Source organism: Sphaerodactylus townsendi, linkage group LG02, assembly GCF_021028975.2.
Source record: "Sphaerodactylus townsendi isolate TG3544 linkage group LG02, MPM_Stown_v2.3, whole genome shotgun sequence".
In the NCBI taxonomy this organism is placed as follows: domain Eukaryota; kingdom Metazoa; phylum Chordata; class Lepidosauria; order Squamata; family Sphaerodactylidae; genus Sphaerodactylus; species Sphaerodactylus townsendi.
This window is the reverse complement of record NC_059426.1, coordinates 175,215,532-175,231,174: the sequence shown is the minus strand read 5'-3', so window position 1 is coordinate 175,231,174 and position 15,643 is coordinate 175,215,532. Positions and strand designations below refer to the sequence as shown.

At 47.7% G+C, this 15,643-nt stretch overlaps 1 protein-coding gene across 1 annotated transcript in view; it reads right to left on the bottom strand.

Moving 5' to 3' along the window:
* Nucleotides 1-15,643, bottom strand: part of WDHD1 (WD repeat and HMG-box DNA binding protein 1) — a 70,912-nt gene that overhangs the window by 34,247 nt on the left and 21,022 nt on the right. The window contains 9 exon segments of the mRNA XM_048485986.1: nucleotides 1,279-1,466; nucleotides 3,545-3,680; nucleotides 3,683-3,736; nucleotides 4,221-4,334; nucleotides 4,336-4,375; nucleotides 5,312-5,418; nucleotides 8,251-8,343; nucleotides 10,127-10,222; nucleotides 13,122-13,172. Coding sequence (XP_048341943.1) covers nucleotides 1,279-1,466; nucleotides 3,545-3,680; nucleotides 3,683-3,736; nucleotides 4,221-4,334; nucleotides 4,336-4,375; nucleotides 5,312-5,418; nucleotides 8,251-8,343; nucleotides 10,127-10,222; nucleotides 13,122-13,172 — 879 coding nt within the window.

Here is a 15,643-nt window from a genome sequence, read left to right as displayed (position 1 = left end):
CATAACTACTTTATCTGATTCAGTATAATCAATCATAGGATCTACAGCTTGGGATAACAGGCTGGATCGGAGTTCTTGGTATAATAAGCAGTTCAGGAGAATGTGTGGGATGGAATCCAGCTGTCCTATGCTACAGGTACAGAACCTCTTATGCAGCTTTAGAAGACCTTTTAAGTCTTCCTCTATGGTAGCCCGGAGATGGCATGATGTTAAATCTAGCCAGCATATAGGCTCTCCTGTGTATGGGGATTTCCAGAGCTGTAATATAATAGGCTGGGTATCCCTGCGTGAAAGGAATTGACATATTTGTTGGTGAACAAGATTTATTTGCCAAGCTCTGCAGTTGTTGATAGTCCATTGCTAACAGCCTCTCACCCAGATACAATCACCGTCTACATATTATGTGGCTTTGACATGGCGTTAGGAATGCATCTCAATCAACTAGGGGCCATCCCTGACACGCATTTACCTACTTTATTTGGTAATTGTATTCTGAACTTGAACCAACGCCACATACTGCCTTCAAATACTTGTTGGCAGGGTCAAAGTTCATGGTCTTTTGAATGTCTCCTCATCCGGTATCCCTGGGTACACCAGGAGCAAAATGCCCTTTGATCAGAGGTCAAAGTGACCGGGACGAGGAACGTGGCCTTTTGAACGATGCCCCCCCCCCCATTCCTTTTGCTGCAGAGACTCAACCAATTCTGTCTTTTGAAATGAAGCTATTGCTCGTTCAACAGTAATTAGAAAAGCACAATGAAGAAAAAGCCTGAAGTTTTTTCTATTGGGATTAATGGGAGACAATATCCCAAATCAACATAGACTGCTTTTCGTGTATAGAAGAAGGAGGAGGAGGAGGAGGAGGATTAAGAAAAAGAAGAAGAGGAAGAGGAAGAGGAGGAAGAAGAGGAAGAAGAAGAGGAAGAAGAAGAGGAGTTTGGATTTATATCCCCCCTTTCTCTCCTGCAGGAGACTCAAAGGGGCTGACAATCTCCTTGCCCTTCCCCCCTCACAACAAACACCCTGTGGAGGTAGGTGGGGCTGAGAGATCTGAGAAGATGTGATCAGCCCAAGGTCACCCAGTTGGTGTGTGTTGGAGCGCACAGGCTAATCCTGACCCCCCCAGATAAGCCTCCACAGCTCAGGCAGCAGAGCTGGAAATCAAACCCGGTTCCTCCAGATTAGATACACGAGCTCTTAGCCTCCTACGCCACTGCTGCTGCAAGGACATTGCACAGAGAGACACAGCCACAGAAGCAAATAAACCACGGAACTCACCATGAAACGGTGTGTGAGATGTACTGGGGTGGAGCCGGACTGAAACGGCTTTTGCCGAGGAGTTGGCAACGGCCCGTCGTAGTACGGCTTCTGCGTGGGGGACTGTGGCAGGGCAGGAGGAAGGCTCTCCTGGTCATCCTCTTCATCCAGCTTATCGAGAGCGGAATTCGCCTTCAGCAACGCAAGATCTGTGGGACACAAGTCAGCTGACTACCAGAGGATGCAAACAGCAGTCCTTCTTGTAACCGTCCCCCTCCCCCGGCCTCAAGATACTAGAGTCCACAGTGACAGCACAGAAGCAAGATGCGCCAGGTGCAGACCCCTCCCTCACTCTCTCTTCCCTAAATAACTCAAGACAGGGCCTTCTCGGTCATAGCACCAAAACTCTCCCCGGGTAGATTTGCCATTGGCCTTCTGTTTGTCTTCTGCCAGCAGGTGAAAACTTTTTTTTATTTTGTCTGGCATTCCCCTCTATGAGCCTTCCGTCCTAAACTGCTGTTTTTATGTCTTTATATTTTAGTGTCCTGATCTAGCCCAGGGGTTTCCAACCTATGTCCGCCTGATGTTTGTTTGTTTGTTTGTTTGTGGGTTTTTTATACCGCCCTACCCCCGAAGGGCTCTGGGTGGTGCACAACACAATTTCTACATATAGTTTATACAGACAAAACCCCATTAGATTAAAATAATTTAAGTTTAAATTTAAAACACAGCCCCGGTAAACTCAATAAAAAAATGGCGCCATGCAATAACCCCACTAAAGCCACTCCCAAGAAGGGGAAACAAGGAGACAAAGTGGGTCCCCTAGTTGGCAAGGGGGCCTCAAACCGAGAGGCAGGAGGAATGGAAGGGAGACCTCAGTCAGCTGCTGGACACTTCCAAAAGCCCGTGCATCAACTCAGTCCTACAGGCTCCTGCTTGAGAATTCAACTCCAAGATCCGCGAGGGGGGACCCCGGACAGCTGGAGGAAGAGTGTTCCACCAGGCAGGGGCCAAGGCTGAAAAGGCCCTGGTCCGAGTGGAAGCCAGCCGCATCATTGAGGGGCCAGGAACCACCAGCAAATTGGCCTCTGCATTCAGCAAGTAGGGACATATGGGGTAATGCGGGATGATGAACATCAGCTCTGCCAATTGGCCACGTTGGAAGGGGCTGATGGGAATTGTAGTCCATGAACATCTGAAGGGGCACAGGTTGGAGATCATTGGTCTCCAGCCCAAACCACTGGTGAATGCCTCTTTCCTGGATAACGCAGACTCGTGTGATCTAGGCAGGTCTTGGAAGCTTAGCAGGGTTAACTAGTTAGAATAGAATAGAATAGAATAGAATCTTTATTGGCCAAGTGTGATTGGACACACAAGGAATTTGTCTCCGGTGCATATGCTCTCAGTGTACATAAAAGAAAAATACATTTGTCAAGAATCATAAGGTACAGCACTTAATGATTGTCATATAGCCAATGCTCATGTTGGGAGGGACTGATGGGAATTGTGGTTCATGAACATCTGGAGGGCCATGGGTTTGACACCCCTGCACTAGACGCATAGGTGTCGGACTGGCCCAAGGCCTCGGAGGCGGTTGTGGATTTCAAGCCCCTATCATCCCCGCCAGCATCATGCTGGCAGGGGGATAATGGGAACTGTAGTCCCACTTAGCCTTTTGAGGGCCGCATGAAGTTGTTTGACACCTGTTAATACTATGAGTGTGCGCAAGCAAAGGGAGGGTCTGCTCAGGCACTGGTGTGTCAAACTCTCCCGAGACCTCCGGATGTAGTTCCGACTTCCGGATAGGAGACTTCCATCTGGTGATTGCTACCAAGTTGGTACAGCCTGGGCATTTGACAATGGCAAACCACCTGTTAAGACGCTTCCCTTGAAAACTCTATGGTGTCACCATGGCTGGTTTGGGACTTGACAGCACTTTACATCCACACAAGTATTTCAATTTAGTGGCTCCTGACAGGAGAGAAAAGGAAGTATACTTAGAGGCTTTAAAGAGTAGAATTTTAACATGTATGTTTTAATGACAGAGAAGTCTTCAAACTATCTTCCTCAGATGTAACAGGAACTACAGAGATTCCCATCAGCTCTACAGCAGGGCCAAGTAGCAGGGCTGATGGGAATTGTAGCTCCTGAACATCTGGAGGGCCATAGTTTGAAGACCCCTGTTTTAATTAGTCAGCTGCCCGGGCGGTCCTCGAAGGGCAGAAAAGCGGGACATGAATGTTGTAAAGCGAAACAAATAAGAGTCTCGTTTTGGGAAAATCCGAACCTATTGAGTTCTCATCATCTTCTATTATTGCTCCTCGGTTTCTGGGCCGTCCCGAGGCTGCCGTCAGGTTGTCCTCCTCCTCTTCATCGTTTGTTGCTGCCCTTGGGGACGACTGGGGTTCCAACAGGGGAGTCCCAGGTTCAGGAAATCCCCGCTGTCGTCCCATTCGCTTAAAAGTGCATTCAGAGTAGTCTTTGGGAGCAAGGAGCAGATACCTGAGGCCCAAAGTTTATCGGGATCAGAGAGCATCCAAGAAGAAAGAACAGTATGGATTTAGAGCTACTCCCTTTTTTTCTCTCCTGTCCAGTGGAGACTCTAAGGGCGAGGTAATGTCTCCTTTTCCTCCCCCACAACAAACACCCTGTGAGGTTGGTGGGGCTTAGAGAGGGCAGACTAAGTTTATGGGGTGAGAGAGCTCCGAAGAACTGCGACTAGCCCAAGGGCAGCCTGCTGGCATGTGTTGGAGTGTACAAGCTAATCTGGTTCACCAGCTAAGACTCCACAGCTCAAGTGGCAGAGAAGGGAATCAAACCCGGTTCTCCAGATTAGAGTGCACCTGCTCTTAACCACGACACCACACTGGCTCAAGAAGAGACGGAGCTCTTCAAAACCCCAAATGCTGCCCATGCTTGAAAAGGATATGGGGGGGAAAGCCCTAAAAGCTTCCAATTCGTACTACCTTGATGTCTGTTTTCTTTCCATCTGCACCACAGACGTTCTCGAGCATTCCCAGATTTCCTTCTGCATCTGTATAAGCCACGTGATTGGCCTTCGGATGCCAATTTCAACCTCATTGCAGATGGTGCTTGAACCTTTTTTTCATGTTTCACCCTTAGCAAGCAAAACAAGAAGTAGTACATACATGTTTTTCTGCGTAGTCCATAAGGTGTACTTTTTTAAAAAAGTGTGAATGCTGGCAAATGTTTTATTCAAGAAGATAAAATTTCTGTGGGAGGGAGAAGAAGAAGAAGAAGAAGAAGAAGAAGAAGAAGAAGAAGAAGAAGAAGAAGAAGAAGAAGAAGAAGAAGAAGAAGAAGAAGAAGAAGAAGAAGAAGAAGAAGAACAAGAACAAGAACAAGAAGAGAACAAGGAACAAGAAGGAACAACAGAAGAAGAGGGAACAAGAACAGGAGGGAGAGAGGAAGAAGAAGAAGGAGGAGGAGCAGAAGAAGCAGAAGAAGAGGAGGAGGAGGAGGAAGAAGAAGAGGAAGGGAGAAGAAGAGGTTGCAAGAAGGGAGGAGGAGCTTGGATTTATATTTCACACCTTTCTCACTTGCAAAGGGGACTCAAAGGGTGGCTTACAATGCCTCCTTTCCCTCTCCTCTCCCACTTACAGAGCACTAATGCTTCTGAGGCAGGTAAACTGAGAGAGTTCTGCCAAGAACCGTGACAAAGGGGTCTGCAACCTGTGGCTCTCCCAGATGTTCATGCACCACAATTCCCTACCAAACTCCGCCAGCATGGCCAATTGGCTAGCCCAAGGTCACGCTGCAGGAATGTAGAAGTTCTGCCAGTATGTTGTGTCCCTCTTTTAAATCAAACATGGCTAAGAACAGTTCTTTTCAGTTATTATGTAAGGGAATTAGGATCGTTGAGGTCAACCCAGTTCACTGTGTGTGTCTACCTGGGGCACCTTTCGCATTATACAAAACCAATGAAGCAGCGCCAAAGAACATGCCTTCTGGTGTCGAACACCAGCGACTCCCACGCGTTTTCTGCTCTGTGGTCACTGTTGTTATGCAAGACATTCCAAAAAACAACTGGTACCTCTCCAAGCACTCCTGTGTATCCACATTCCAAATGATAATACAGCCACCGACACTTCCAGCTGCCACAAACGGTCTGCAGGGAGACCAGGATATAACATTGAGGGGCTAAGAGGAGGAGAGAGGGAGACACAATTAGCTTTGAGACTCTCCGAACTGGGTTCCCCAAACTCTTTGAGCCTGTGGGCCCCTTTGGAATTCTGACACTGGATGAAGGGCACAACCATGGGAAATTGAGCCAGTCACAAAAGAATAGTGACGATGGGCAGAGTCAACCACAAAATTTCAGGGAGCGAGATCATGGCAAACTCTGAGAGTGCTGGGTGGTTTCCGGGCTGTATGGCTGTGTTCTAGCAGCATTCTCTCCTTAGGAGAGAATGCAGCTGGAACACGGCCATACAGCCCAGAAACCACACAGCACCCCAGTGATTCCGGCCGTGAAAGCCTTCGACAAAACTCTGAGAGTAACTGGCTGTTGTGGGTTTTCTGAGGGATATGTAGTTGAAACGTTAGGAGCTAAAACTACCAGACCACGGCCGTACAGCCCGGAAAACCCACAACAGTCAATTGATTCCAGCCGTGAAAGCCTTCGACAACACATCTAACAATAACTCTTCAGTATATCAACAGAAGCTCTGTTTGACAGGATGCCTTTTTGTCAATCTATGACTTGATTCAGACTCTGCAACTTGAAGGTTTAGGAGTCTTTATTGGCAGACACAAAGGCTGGAGGGAAAAAGCTAGTTCTGCTGGAACATTCAAGCAACTCCAATATATCAATCCCATACACTCCTCCCCCCTCCCTGCCTTTGTAATGAATTCTGTCCTCCCACACTACTGAAGCTAAAAGACAGGAATGCAAGGATGGACTCCAAGGTCCCACTCACTTGAAATAATGCCAAGTGTAGCTCACAGGTGCCCTCTAATTTGGTTACCTAAAGAAAACAAAAGCATTTTGCCATCAGCTTATTCATTCCCCATTCCCTCCTGATGCTTCTCTACTTGATGCCGGGCTCCTGCCTGACACTTTTAAAATTAGCATACTGGTTTTTTTAAAAATAGCATACTGTTTCAAAACATTTTCTTGCATACACATAGCTTGTTTTCAGACTACAGTGAAGATCCTCATGCTGTGGTGACAGCACTGCCGAAGCAACCTTTTACCGCTGTGCTATAGAGAGTGTCTTCACCTACTGCATCTGTGTATGGTTCTCCAGTTGCACAGTGGCAGATGGGAAGGCGCTCCAAAGGGTGATCACTACTGCTCAGAGGATTATCGGCTGCCCTCTCCCTCCTCGCTTGGAAGGAGACTCTACCATAATTCCCGAAGCCCTGAAAGGAAGCCCATAATATTCCGAGAAGACCCGGCCTCATCCAGCCACACTCTCTTTTTGAACTGTTACCCATCCGGCAGAGCTGATACAGGTCCTATCGAAACTAGGACAAAGGAGGCTTAGAGACAGCTTCTACTCCAGAGCTGTGGCTATGCTAAACTCCAAGGCTTCGTGCGTTGGATGTGTTTTGGGGGCTGTGTAGGGATGGGTGGAGGAAGGAAGGAAAGTGAGGATGGGGTATGAGTCTGGAAATTGTGTGCATCGAGGAATGCTGCTGTAAGAATTTCAAGAAAGTCGTCAAGTAATAATGACAATAAAATGCTTATGCTTATGCTTAAAAACCTACATAGTCAATCTAGTCTCCAATTTCCAATGAGAAGTCTTGCTGGGGGAAAAAAACCCACCTGGCTCAACCCGCTTTAAAAAAAAATTTTTTGGAAGGCACCTGGAAAGGTGTCTGCAGGCACAATTGTGCCCAAGGACACCACACCGGGAAACGGTGCTTTGAAGCATCTCAATTTCACCATTATGCTGCTGAGGCATCTCTTTTGCAGAAATGGAGAGCTTTTGCACTGGGATTTTCTGTGAAATCCAAAAGATGGGACAGGCAAGGGAAGCTGTTTAATATTTTGCTTCCGTCTTTCATTCTTGGGCGTGTTAAGTAGTCCACAAGCAACCCAGCAAATGTAACAATCTGAAAACGGTCCAACATAAAAATTGGAAAAAGAAGCTGGAACAAGCACTGCCCACTTCCACGGGAAGCAAAAGTCTGGTGGCACCTGAAAGACCAACATTTATTGCGTGAAATCAGTATGGTTTGAAATGAACTGGCTTAGTCCTTAAGGTGCTGGCGGACTTTCATTTTAATTCTGCTATAACAGACTAACGCGGCTGTGTCTTTGCAGCTGCTTTTGTGATGGTCCACACCAGCCTATCATTCTCCTCACTACAGGTCACGACTGAACTGTGCCAAGTCATAGGGGTCAAACTCGTGGCCCTTCAGATGTTATGGACCACAGTTCCCATCATCCCCTGCCAGCATGATGCTGGCAGGGGGTGATGGGAACTGTAGTCCATAACTATCGAGGGCCACAAGTTTGACCACCTGTGAATAAAGGAACTTAACAGTGGCCGTAGGAGGCTAAGAACTACGTGGTATCTAATCTGGAGGAACGGGCTTGATTCCCAGCTCTGCCGCCTGAGCTGTGGAGGCTTATCTGGGGAATTCAGATTAGCCTGTACACTCCCACACACGCCAGCCTGGGTGACCTTGGGCTAGTCACAGCTTCTCGGAGCCCTCACAGCCCCACCTACCTCACAAGGTGTTTGTTGTGAGGGAGGAAGGAGCAAGAGGAAGATTATGTAAGCCCCTTTGAGTCCTCCTGCAGGAAGAAAAGGGATATAAACCAAACTCTTCTTCTTCTAAAAGCGAGGGGGTAGGGAGACACAAAACCAGATGCTCAGGAACTGAGTACTTGAGGAACTATCAGTTTTCACCAGCATGGCCAATGTGGTAGCCCATGCTGGTAGGCTGAAGGAGAGAATTGTAGTTCCTGAACATCTGGAGAGCCGCAGGTTCCCTACCCCTGTTCTAAAGGATGCTTACCTGGGTGATGAAGTCATCTGACAGATCAAACTGATGCTCCCACGTTTCCCTCCTGTACAGCTTAACAACTTTCTCTACTGGGATGGCCAGCAACTGTTCAGAGGACAAAATCACATTTTAAAAAATTAGTTTGTTTTGATAACAACGAAGTATCAATATGAACTCCCATCGTCACAGATGCCAGAGTGTGAATTTCCTCCCTTTCAAAAAACCTGTCCCGCCTCCAGGTACTCTAGGCCCGTGGTGGCGAACCTTTGGCACTCCAGATGTTATGGACTACAATTCCCATCAGCCCCTGCCAGCATGGTCAATTGGCCATGCTGGCAGGGGCTGATGGGAATTGTAGTCCATAACATCTGGAGTCCCAAAGGTTCGCCACCACGGCTCTAGGCAGTGATTCAGTTCCAGAGGGGGATGGCTTTCAGGTGGGTTGGCCTAGGCCAGGGGTCTGCAATCTGCGCCTCCAGATGTTCAAGGACTACAAATCCCATCAGCCCCTGCCAGCATGGCCAATTGGCAACAGGCACTCAGCTTCAGAAAGCCAGTTCTAGTGACCCTGGCTTTTACAGTAATATTTATCCCTTTCTGATTCCTCCAACTCCCCCCTCCCTCCTTCTTGGAGAATGTGGGAACAACGAGGTGTGAAGGACTTTGTTTTCGGAAAAAAAGAATCTCAAGGTCATAGCAAGAGTCTCCTGCAGCCTCAATTCCTCCCTCCCCCCAGCCGGAGTCCAATACAGGGGTGCCTAGTTATCTAAATTACTAAGCACATTGAGATAGAACAAAAGATCCATTAACATATGACAGGTTTGAATCATAGAATCATGGGGTTGGAAGATACCCCAAGGCCCATCAAGTCCAACCCCCTGCCATGCAGGAACACATGATCAAAGCACTCCTGACAGATGGCCTTCCAGACTTTCTTTAAAAACCTCCAAAGGAGGAGACTTCACCACTTTCCGAGGGAATGCATTCCACTGTCGAACAGCCCTGGAATTCACTGCCTTGGACAGTTGTGGAGTTTGGTTACACAGAAGGTCAGAATTCACACTCTCCCCCCAGTCAAGCCAATTTCCCCTGGCCCAGATGCGCCTCCTGGTCTGAGGTCGGGAGGAGGCAGGTGCCACTCCTGACACAATCTCACACCTGGTCCTTGAGTTAAGCTCCACCCTCCTGTTCTTTGTTCCCTGCCCTGCCTCTAAACACCTGGTCCTCCCACGCTGGCCTTCTTGCTGCCTCTGCACCTTTTGAGCTTCTCTGAGCCAGATAGCCACAGTTGCCCTGCTGCTGAGGCTACCCTGTCTGCACCTGCCTGCCCACAATCCCTCCCTCGATGCTTCGCCCAGGTGGGCCCAAGGGTCTGTCCTACCCTACCAGGCGAGTTTGTTTCTGGGTCGCCTGCCACACGACCTGTTAGGCCAGCGATTCCCAACCAGGGTTCCGTGGTACCCTGGGGTGCCGTGAGCATGTCCCAGGGGTGCTGCGGCAATGCTACCGGCCCCCCTCAATTTTGCGGTGCCTCCCACCAGCACCAGCAAGGATATGGAGCTGGCCCAGAGGGCAGGGCCTGCCGCAAGGTCAGCAGCCACTTCACACACACCCAACCCCCCTGCTTCCCTTCACCCTAGGAAGGGAAGGTGAGGGGTGGCAAGCAGGGTAACTGGGAGGGGAAGGTGGGGGGAGGATGGCAGGGGTACCGTGAGATATGAAGAGTGAGGTCAAGGGTACCGTGACGTCAAAAAGGTTGGAAAACACTGTGTTAGGCTAACCTAGCTCCCCGGAGGGAAGGGATTTCATATGCTGTCTGAACTCTTCGAAGAAATCTGCAATTAAAAATGCGATCGCAGGATTTAAAAAAGAGATTTTTTTTACATGCCTTTCCTGTCTTTGGCTGCCAGGCGAGTCGACATATCGATTTTGCGTCTATCACATCGTTACACTTCTGCAGCAGTGGCCAGCTTTTCTCGCAGATCTGGAAGCAAAAATAGGTTAGCGGCAGTGATCTAGCATGATACAGTCCCTCGTGAAGAAGGATCTTTTACAAGAGGCAGACGCAGCGCAAACCTCTTGACAACCGTGCCAATGGAGCAAGCATCATTGATGTCCAGGAGTCTGGGCCCAGACGACCCATGCACCCATCTCCTTCCGCCATTTCTATTTATTCTTGCTTTGTTACAGTTTACCTTTCTCATGCAATGAATAACAACGCTATCAAAGCAGTATGCGTACAATCCACAGCGCTATGGAACAAGCTTACAGAATGAGTACTATACTAAACAGGACAGTATCCTACCCGCTAAAAGGCTAAGGCAATGATTCTCAAAACCAGGGTTCTGTGGTACCCTGGGGTACCAAGAGCAAGTCCCAGGGGTACCAAGACAATGCTACCGCCTGCCCCCCCCCCCCCAGAATCAGATGGATTTTGAAGGGGGGGGGGGGTTGGAAGCTTCATGGGCTCCCTTTAAACAACACTGAAAAACAGCATTGTTTTATTTGCCTAAATTCGGTGTGGATTGGGGGGGTAGATTTAAACGGAGCTCTCCCTTTAAATCCCCCCAATCCATGTCGAATTTAGGCAAACAAACAATGCGGCTGTCAATGCTGCTTTCCCTCCCCTCCCCCTGCTTGCCACTCCCCCCACCTACAGGCCAAAAACGGGAAAAAACCTTTAAAAATGCAAAAAAAAATTCAAATGAACCTCAGGGGTACCCTGAGATATGAAGAGCGAGGTCAAGGGTACCACGATGTCGAAAAGGTCGGGAAACACTGGGCTAAAGGATAGAATGTTGCTACAACGAACCCTCCACCAATCGGCGAACAGGACTCACCTAGGGCCCACTGCATCTCCCCCGTAATGGACTTTGCTACTAGCATACAAATAAGTGCTACTAGCATACAAAACAGGGTTTTCCCAAACAAGAGACAACCAGCGGTAGTTTGCCATTGCCTGCCTCTGTGTAGCAGCCCTGGGCTTCTGTGGTAGTCTCCCATTCAACTACTAACCGGATCAGGGCTTACCCTGTTTAGCTTCTGAGATCTGACTAGATCAGACTAGATCAGGGCAATCTTATCAGGAGGTTCTTCAATTGGCAGATTACCAATGAAGGACAAGCTTCTCTAAGGCCCCTTCCACACATGCAGAATAACGCACTTTCAGTCCACTTTCGAAACTGTTTGCAAGTGAACTTTGCTATTCCGCACTGTAAAATCCAGCTGCAAGGTGCATTGAAAGTGGATTGAAAGTACATTATTCTGCATGTGCGGAAGGGGCCTGAGAGTCATTTTGCCTGCTCAGTACCAGTATTCTCTGGGGTTTAAAACAAATCATTCTTACGCCAACTGTTTTCCACATGGAAATAAACCTGAACAGGGATTCAGGTTCTTTGTTGGACTGATCTTATCCTCAGGAGCCTGCTAATTCTGAATTAAATTAAACTATGCTTTGAAAAAAAAGGTCAGATTAATGGGCAAGAGGATTCGTACGCGGTGACACACCCATCAGGAAATCCTTTCCCAAGAATCCAAGCCTTCTCCTCAAGCGCTGAGTCACAATCTAATTACCTTCCTCCATTTTAGGGCCACCAAAAGACAAATCAGAGGGTTCTAGATCAAATCAAGTCTGAAGAAGAAGGATGGACAGAAGAAGAGTTCGGATTTATATCCCCCCTTTCTCTCCTGTAAGGAGACTCAAAGGGGCTGACAATCTCCTCCCCCCCCAACAAACACCCTGTTAGGTGGATGGGGCTGAGAGAGCTCCGAAGAACTGTGACTAGCCCAAGGTCACCCAGCTGGAATGTGTTGGAGTGCACAAGCTAATCTGGTTCACCAGATAAGCCTCCACAGCTGAAGTGGCAGAGCGGGAATCAAATCCAGTTCTCCAGGTTAGAGTGCACTTGCTCTTAACCACTACAGCACACTGGTTCTCAAGAAGAGGATATTCTCCTTATCTCAGTGGTGGCGAACCTATGGCACGGGTGCCAGAGGTGGCATTCAGAGCCCTCTCTATGGGCACGCTCAAACAGAGCAGCTCCCCCCCCACACACACACACACATAGGCTGGCCTGGGCCGCTGGGCTCGATTATTAGCATTAAACCTAAGACCTAGTTTTGGGGAAGCAATGTAGGTAACCCTGTTAAGCGCTGTTAAACCCCACTGATTTTCATGCGAAGAACTAAAGCGCGATCCTTTACCTGGGAGTAAGCTTTCGGTTTGCTGGGCGAAAGTAAGGGAGGGCTTGCTTCTGAAGTAAATCCTCCTAGGGTCTTGATTCACCCGTTGGAAGAGTTGAACGGTTGCTTCAAAGCAAAGCCACTGACTACCATCAAACTTACTCCCGAGTAACGCACGCCTCGGAGCCAACCGTTTTTTCTAAACTAAAACCTCAGTATTCAGGTTAAATTGCCGTGTTGGCACTTTGCGATAAATAAGTGGGTTTTGGGTAGCAATTTGGGCACTCTGTCTCAAAAAGGTTCGCCATCACTGCCTTATCTCAATAGTTTCTCAAGAAGTTAGGAAATGTGCAAGCTACTGAAAACGACAAGGGACAGCCATTTTTATTTCAAGTGGTAATTCCCAGAAATGGGTTTGTTTAATCTGAACCATCTGGCTGATGCACACGCCCACGAGCACGCAGCATCCAAGATGCTCATTAATGGATTCTTGTCATTGTTTTGCCATAAAGGAACTCTCTCCTGCTGGCGGCAAAGCCCCTATTGTGCTATAAACCAGCAGGGGGGGATATTTTTAAGAATGCGAAGACGTGCGCAGATTGGTACAATTTCGCTGCTGAGACATGGGAAACTTTAAAAGCTACTGAAGCATTTCTCCATGCAAAATTTCTAGGTCTGGTTCCAAGAAGATCACACTTTACCTGCTCTGCAATCTTCCACACTCTGACAGATCCATCACAGCTTGCCGAAGCCTGCGGAAGGGGAACATTTTTAGAGAGCCCGTAATTGCAACGGCATGACTGGTTTTGAAAAGCACAGCGGCTGGTATCTTCTGACCTTTACTAAATACACCAAATGTCAGCAGATGTTTATCTTGAAACACGCCTGACTGGTCAAGAGAAAAATCTCACCAGCGCAGCAGGATACTGCCTGTAAAAACGACCGGAGATGAATGCCAGAGCAGAAGAGCAGGAATCTATCCCACATTTTACGCTGAGAATCTTCTTAAAGAAAAGCTCAATAAATCTCAGGAGTGCATGCATCTTAAAAACTACAGTTTGGGTCAATGTTGGGCCTTTTCAGAAATTATCCTTTCTGCAAGGGGATTAGGAAAGATCCTGAAATCTGATGTGGAATTGGAGAAGAAATGTATGGCCTAGTAGTAGGAGTAATAATAATAGTAGTAGTAGGAGGAGGAGTTTGGATTTATACCCCGCTTTTCTCAACCATAAGGAGTCTCAAAGCAGATTACTAACTGGGGTGCTGTGTGGTTTCCGGGCTGTATGGCCGTGTTCTAGCAGCATTCTCTCCTGACGTTTCGCCTGCATCTGGACCACTCTGACAACCACTACATCAGACTACACAGAGAAGCCATTGAAATTCACAAGCACATGGACAATTTCAACAGGAAGGAAGAAACCATGAAAAGGAACAGAATTTGGCTGCCAGTGTTGAAAAACTCTAGAATCAAGACAGTGACTGATCAGCTCCACACAAACACAAGACAACTATAGACTATAACAATCAAAGGGAACAAAGACCAGGATACTTCTATTCAGATCCATCCACCTATTGACCTTGCTATCTTCATTGTTACTCCCATGCTACAGACTTCTCTGTGACTCACATGCCAGGCTACTCTATTTAGATGGCCTCACCTTTTGACCTCACAGTATATATACTCCACTTGCTTTCCATTCCTACTCATCAAGATTCTCACCTGAAGATGCCAAGCCACGGAGATGCAGAAGCGAGAAGCGTGCTAGGAGAGAATGCTGCTAGAACATGGCCATACAGCCCGGAAACCACACAGCACCCCAGTGATTCCGGCCGTGAAAGCCTTTGACAATACAGATTACTAACGCCTTCATTTCTTCCCCCCTCCTGCCTCTTTCCTTGTGAGGCAGCTGGGGCTGAGAGAGGTCTGAGAGAACTGTGACTATCACAAGATCGCCCAGTAGGCTTCATGTGTAGGAGCAGAGAATCAAATTCAGTTCACCAAATTAGAGTCTGCCGCTCACATCGAGAAGCAGGAGATCAACCCCAGTTCTCCAGGTTACAGACAATCTGCTCTTAACCCTTACACCACACTGGTGGCCACACCCTCCCATGGCAGGTTGTCTTTGCGCACAGCCACAACCAGTCCACATGCTGCAGGAAGCAGCACTTCTAGGAACTGCGCACATTCTACGCAAATACCTCTAATATCCTAGGTCCTTGGGAAGGACTCGATATTCAGAGATGAATTCCAGATACTTGTACTGTGTTGTTATGTGTAGTATAATAATAATAATATTCTGACCTGTTAACTTACCACATTAATTTTTCATAGCAGGTATTTTGTTTGAATATATGGGAGGGTTTTGAACAATTCCAGTCTGCTTAACACAATGGTCTGCAACCTGTGGCTCTCTAGATGCTTAATAAGTATTTTGGTGTAGTCATTTGACAGAAGAGATAAAAGTTTTGTAGATATAAACAAATGAATGAAGAAATGAGACAGCCGCTTTTCTCTGTCAACGACAGAAAGTCTTCAGATGCCACAAATATTTATAGCCAGCTTAATTAACAACAAATCAACATGCCAGCAGTAGACTAATGCAGTTGTGCTCTTTTGACAGAAATGACACGTTGGACTTACCGGGAGGCTGCCTGTTTAGGTATGCGCTCTTTGCGGCAGGCAGAGCTATGCAAATTTTGTGCAGGCTTTCCTGGACTCTAGGGGGCTGGCCCTTCCAGTTGTTCCAGAGCTCTGTTGTTATGCTCCATTCCATTAGTATTGTGGTCAGAAAATGGATGAGTTTGCCCCACTGAAAAGAAGACACCCTCACAGTAACAAGAAAAAGAAGAGTTTGGATTTATACCTCACCTTTCTCTCCTGTAAGGAGACTCAAGGTGGCTTACAAGCTCCTTTCCCTTCCTCACCCCATACAACAGACACCTTGTGAGGTAGGTGGGGCTGAGAGAGTTCAGAGAGAACTGTGACTAGCCCAAGGTCACTCAGCCGGAATGTAGAAGTGCGGAAACACATCTGGTCCACCAGATAAGCCTCAGCCACTCAGGTGGAGGAGTGGGGAATCAAACCCGGTTCTCCAGATTAAAATGCACCTGCTCTTAACCACTACACCACGCTGGTAAATCCAAGGTGTCAGGCTTCTACAGTGAGATTCCATCACCCAGACTGGCTATATGCCATAGCTACATCCAGAGAGGGCATAACAAG